This window comes from Ranitomeya imitator, chromosome 4 (assembly GCF_032444005.1).
Source record: "Ranitomeya imitator isolate aRanImi1 chromosome 4, aRanImi1.pri, whole genome shotgun sequence".
In the NCBI taxonomy this organism is placed as follows: domain Eukaryota; kingdom Metazoa; phylum Chordata; class Amphibia; order Anura; family Dendrobatidae; genus Ranitomeya; species Ranitomeya imitator.
The window spans coordinates 663,061,357-663,067,356 of record NC_091285.1 but is presented as its reverse complement, the minus strand read 5'-3'; the positions used below and the strand labels follow the sequence as shown (position 1 = coordinate 663,067,356).

General features: G+C 44.0%; 1 protein-coding gene across 2 annotated transcripts in view; it reads left to right on the top strand.

The window, feature by feature from the left end:
• The first annotated feature begins 661 nt into the window (after window positions 1–661).
• SLC44A2 (solute carrier family 44 member 2 (CTL2 blood group)) overlaps window positions 662–6,000 on the top strand; it is a 1,192,885-nt gene continuing 1,187,546 nt past the window's right edge. Inside the window, exon 1 of one of the 2 annotated variants that reach the window (XM_069767110.1) lies at window positions 662–791. In XM_069767110.1, coding sequence (XP_069623211.1) covers window positions 749–791 — 43 coding nt within the window. In that variant the 5' untranslated portion in view covers window positions 662–748. The remainder of the gene's footprint in view (window positions 792–6,000) is intronic. The other variant, XM_069767108.1, reaches the window with a different exon arrangement.

Genomic DNA, 6,000 nt, shown 5'->3' with positions numbered 1-6,000 from the left:
CACGTTTTTATGTTTATTAGCACTTGGCCTTGGCCTTAATGAAGCATTACACTAATTACCTAGGCCGTGGCTGCACTTCTGTGGCGCACAAGTGCAGCATTGGCGCAGGAGTAGCACCTGGATTGTATTATAAGTCATATTGTAGTGCTGCCCGCTCGACTTTATAATTTATAGGGGCTTATAATTCCCCACAATGCCCCTGTAGCTACAATCCCAGCGATGATAGGCGCGGCGCCCTCCGGAGGATCGTGTTATCTCCTACACATCCAGCATTAACTATACATGAGGATATAACACCGCCTGATCTGTGCCTGTAATTCTATACATCCATTCGTCAGCCCTCCCTGTACAGACGTCACCACCCCGCTATAACGCTGCAATACGGGGGCTAATACCAAACACCATGGACCAATACAGCGACTAACACTGCACCCCCGATACCGGACACCAGGGGGCGCTATGTACCACACAGCTCATCCAGCGCCCTCAGCTAACTGTAAGAAAGTATCAGGATGCTTCTGTCTCAGGAGCCGCCAAGTCTCCGCCCCTGCATCCCTATTGGTGGAGGTCTGCAGGGTGTGGTGTCATTGTACAGGGCGTGGGCGTGGCCGGCTGCTGCAGGGCTGAAATCTGGAGGAGCAGAACAGAGGGGCTGAGGGACCGGGAGGAGGGGGCGGGGAGACCGGACACAGAGCGCAGGCGCCGATACACGGGGGGATACAGGGGCCACAGCCAACACTGTGCAGACATGGAGGATGACACAGAGAAGACCCCACCTGACGGAGCTTATGGTAAGAGGCGAATGTTACCCCAACTACACAGCAAGGATGTACGGAGTAGTGATAATGATGAGGGTTATACTCCGTATGTCTCCAATTACCCCATATATCCCCCTATTACTCCATATATCCCCCTATATCTCCTCCTATTACTCCATATATCCTCCTATATCTCCTCCTATTACTCCATATATCCTCCTATATCTCCCCCTATTACTCCATATATCCTCCCTATATCTCCCCCTATTACTCCATATATTCTCCCTATATCTCCTCCTATTACTCCATATATCCTCCTATATCTCCTCCTATTACTCCATATATCCTCCTATATCTCCTCCTATTACTCCATATATCCTCCTATATCTCCTCCTATTACTCCATATATCCTCCCTATATCTCCCCCTATTACTCCATATATCCCCCTATATCTCCTCCTATTACTCCATATATCCTCCTATATCTCCTCCTATTACTCCATATATCCTCCTATATCTCCCCCTATTACTCCATATATCCTCCCTATATCTCCTCCTATTACTCCATATATCCTCCTATATCTCCTCCTATTACTCCATATATCCTCCTATATCTCCTCCTATTACTCCATATATCCTCCTATATCTCCCCCTATTACTCCATATATCCTCCCTATATCTCCCCCTATTACTCCATATATTCTCCCTATATCTCCTCCTATTACTCCATATATCCTCCTATATCTCCTCCTATTACTCCATATATCCTCCTATATCTCCTCCTATTACTCCATATATCCTCCTATATCTCCTCCTATTACTCCATATATCCTCCTATATCTCCTCCTATTACTCCATATATCTCCCTATATCTCCCCCTATTACCCCATATATCCTCCTATATCTCCTCCTATTACTCCATATATCTCCCTATATCTCCCCCTATTACCCCATATATCCTCCTATATCTCCTCCTATTACTCCATATATCCTCCTATATCTCCCCCTATTACTCCATATATCCTCCTATATCTCCTCCTATTACTCCATATATCCTCCTATATCTCCTCCTATTACTCCATATATCCTCCTATATCTCCTCCTATTATTCCATATATCCCCCTATATCTCCTCCTATTACTCCATATATCCTCCCTATATCTCCTCCTATTACTCCATATATCCCCCTATATCTCCTCCTATTACTCCATATATCCCCCTATATCTCCTCCTATTACTCCATATATCCCCCTATATCTCCTCCTATTACTCCATATATCCTCCTATATCTCCTCCTATTACTCCATATATCCTCCTATATCTCCTCCTATTACTCCATATATCCCCCTATATCTCCTCCTATTACTCCATATATCCTCCTATATCTCCTCCTATTACTCCATATATCCTCCTATATCTCCTCCTATTACTCCATATATCCTCCTATATCTCCTCCTATTACTCCATATATCCCCCCTATATCTCCTCCTATTACTCCATATATCCTCCCTATATCTCCTCCTATTACTCCATATATCCCCCTATATCTCCTCCTATTACTCCATATATCCTCCCTATATCTCCTCCTATTACTCCATATATCCTCCTATATCTCCTCCTATTACTCCATATATCCTCCTATATCTCCTCCTATTACTCCATATATCCCCCCATATCTCCTCCTATTACTCCATATATCCCCCTATATCTCCCCCTATTACTCCATATATCCCCCTATATCTCCTCCTATTACTCCATATATCCTCCTATATCTCCTCCTATTACTCCATATATCCTCCTATATCTCCTCCTATTACTCCATATATCCTCCCTATATCTCCTCCTATTACTCCATATATCCTCCTATATCTCCTCCTATTACTCCATATATCCCCCTATATCTCCTCCTATTACTCCATATAATATCCCCCTATATCTCCTCCTATTACTCCATATATCCTCCCTATATCTCCTCCTATTACTCCATATATCCTCCTATACCTCCTCCTATTACTCCATATATCCTCCCTATATCTCCTCCTATTACTCCATATATCCCCCTATATCTCCTCCTATTACTCCATATATCCCCCTATATCTCCTCCTATTACTCCATATATCCCCCTATATCTCCTCCTATTACTCCATATATCCCTCTATATCTCCTCCTATTACTCCATATATCCCCCTATATCTCCTCCTATTACTCCATATATCCCCCTATATCTCCTCCTATTACTCCATATATCCCCCCATATCTCCTCCTATTACTCCATATATCCCCCTATATCTCCCCCTATTACTCCATATATCCTCCCTATGTCTCCTCCTATTACTCCATATATCCCCCCTATATCTCCTCCTATTACTCCATATATCCTCCCTATATCTCCTCCTATTACTCCATATATCCCTCTATATCTCCTCCTATTACTCCATATATCCCCCTATATCTCCTCCTATTACTCCATATATCCCCCTATATCTCCTCCTATTACTCCATATATCCCCCCATATCTCCTCCTATTACTCCATATATCCCCCTATATCTCCCCCTATTACTCCATATATCCTCCCTATGTCTCCTCCTATTACTCCATATATCCCCCCTATATCTCCTCCTATTACTCCATATATCCCCCTATATCTCCTCCTATTACTCCATATATCCTCCTATATCTCCTCCTATTACTCCATATATCCCCTATATCTCCTCCTATTACTCCATATATCCCCCTATATCTCCTCCTCTTACACTATACACCTCGGTATTTCCTCCATATGGGGCCATATATCCTCCTGTAACCCCTGTAGCTCCTCCTGACGCTCTCTATAGCCCTTTCCATAGCTCCTCCTGTTCATCGCCTCCCCTAATTAAGTGTGAGGCCCCTCTCTTGGAGTGAATGGATGTTAATCAGATATCCCCCTTACACACCTCCTGTCTGGGCTGCTGCTCCTGTCTCTCCCCTATAAGGAGAAAGCACACACCACAGATAACAGACAGTCAACAAAGGATTCCCTGTCAATTGGTTTTCTCCAGGAGACAGTCACTGTCATAGATGCAGTCTCAACGCTCACATCTTCCCTTGCAAGGTAGGACCCTCTGCTTTGCTCACCCTCGAAACCCTTATTACAATTTATTCTCTTTAATACAAAAAAAAAGCTGAACATTTGTCTTCTCCGGCGGCCGTACTAGTAAGATGCTCTGGGAAGAATAGAGCAGCGTGCTAGCAGCGGTGGGAAAGCTGGAGAGCATCCTGCCGCAGCTGGATCAGTCCTTCTCACACTGTTTTCTGCATTTACACTTGTTTACACCAAGAGGAACCCCATAGCCTCCCCGATGCACTTGGCGGATTACCAAGAAGTTCCCTAATCTGGCAGGGAACGACCTGTTCCGCGATACCCTCTACATTCTCATAGTGGATCCCATAAAAGCGATGAATACACTGCACCATTTCACAAATGCATGGTCCTCCTGCTCTGCAGAGCTCGCACTCTAGTGTAGACTACCTCCGGGGACCGGTGTCCCCTCTTAGGTCCCCGTTCAGCTCTGTGATACCAGACGGTGAAGAATTCGCCCCTTTTCTTTCCTTTTCCCCAACGCTCCAGCTGATCCACAACTTCCTATGTCTATGTGACCCTGTGCTAAGGATGACGGGACCTGTAGTCCAGGTTAGGGCTGTTGGGGGTCAATGATATTTTGCCTATGTCTCTTTTCGTTGCGTGCAAACACATTGACCACCATCGATGGCCCCGTGTTGTATCTCGATGCTAATATGTCTCATTTCTATGTAAATCGGAGATAGTTCTGGGGATTCATGGATATTGATGAATGACATTGCTTGAGCCGTAGGGTCGCTGCCGACTCATAGTAGAGCGCTGGGAATATGTGGTAGAGGAGAGATTTACCGCAGGTAAATGAGTGTAAAGAGATGTCACACAACGCAATTTGCTCAGGTCGGGACGTGATTCCACAAGTGAGACAGTATCGGCCATGCTTGGTTAGGTAACCACATGGCGGATCTTCTGTGCCGACGTTGGCAGATATCTGGGGACCACACCGCCCCTCACAGCAGCTACTTGCAAATGAACTTGTTTTCAATCAGAAAAATGGAATCTATTTAAAGAGTAACCTTTATTTTATTTTATTCCCCCCCCATAAATTTATTATTCATGTGAAAATAAGAAACCTTGTAATATGTTGTGTAAGATAAATCTGCTCGTTCGTTCTCGAAAAATTCTCGGTTCAAGGGGTAAAATCTGTTTTCGGTCCCATTACTGAGATAGTACTGTTATGAGATGAATTAAAAAGTAATCAGAGGCCTCAGACTACTGACCTAACGTATGGGCCTGAGTCCCGCGAATTGATCTGCCCATCTCTACCGTCCTGTATTGAACACAAACCTGAACTTAACTTTTGGGCGGCTTTCAGATGTGAAGAACATTAGTACATTCTCTACCTAACTAATTTAGGCTCATCTCACTACCTTTTTTTTAAACCGAACCCCCCTTCAAAAATAAATATAGTGACAATGAATTAATGAATTGTTCGAATTAGACTCATTACATTTGCCGAGGAATCTCTCGGTGTTGTTAGTTAAGGGAATCAGTGACCTTTTAGCACATTGATCTGCTCCTTCAATACAAGTCATAGGGGATATCTCAAGACTTTGGTTAGATAGTGCGAGCATGCTCCTCTTCCCTCTCTTCTCGGGTGGAGCACATCTATAACCATCGATCTTCACTCTGTGTTGTCAATATTGCCATCAAGTAAGGGTCAGACGTAGGCTTAACCCAAGAACTTACTGATTGCTTAGTACTCTTTACAGCGGTGATAGATATAGATGCACTTTTTAACTTTTTATTGTATTTTTATGAGAATCTATATCTGGGAAACACTGTGGGATTTTAAAGGGAACCTGTCAGTCACATTTGTCCTAGGCAAGCAAGATTGGGCAGTGTAAAACCTTTCCAAGAATACCCGTGACCTGATGCTTCCTTGCTCTGAAAGTCGTCATTTTTTCATATGCAAAGCAGGTTTACATGTGCACTTGCAGTCCCTGGATCCTCTTTGCTTCTCCTCACCGACGCCTCCCTCTGCTTCGTGATTGACAATGGACAGCGGAGGTAAGAAAATGCAGTAGAATGTCGTCACTGTCAATCATAAAGCAGGGGTGGCACCATCTAGGAGAAATGAAGAACTGCAAGTGCACAGTTATATACGCCCAGCACTGCATTTGCAG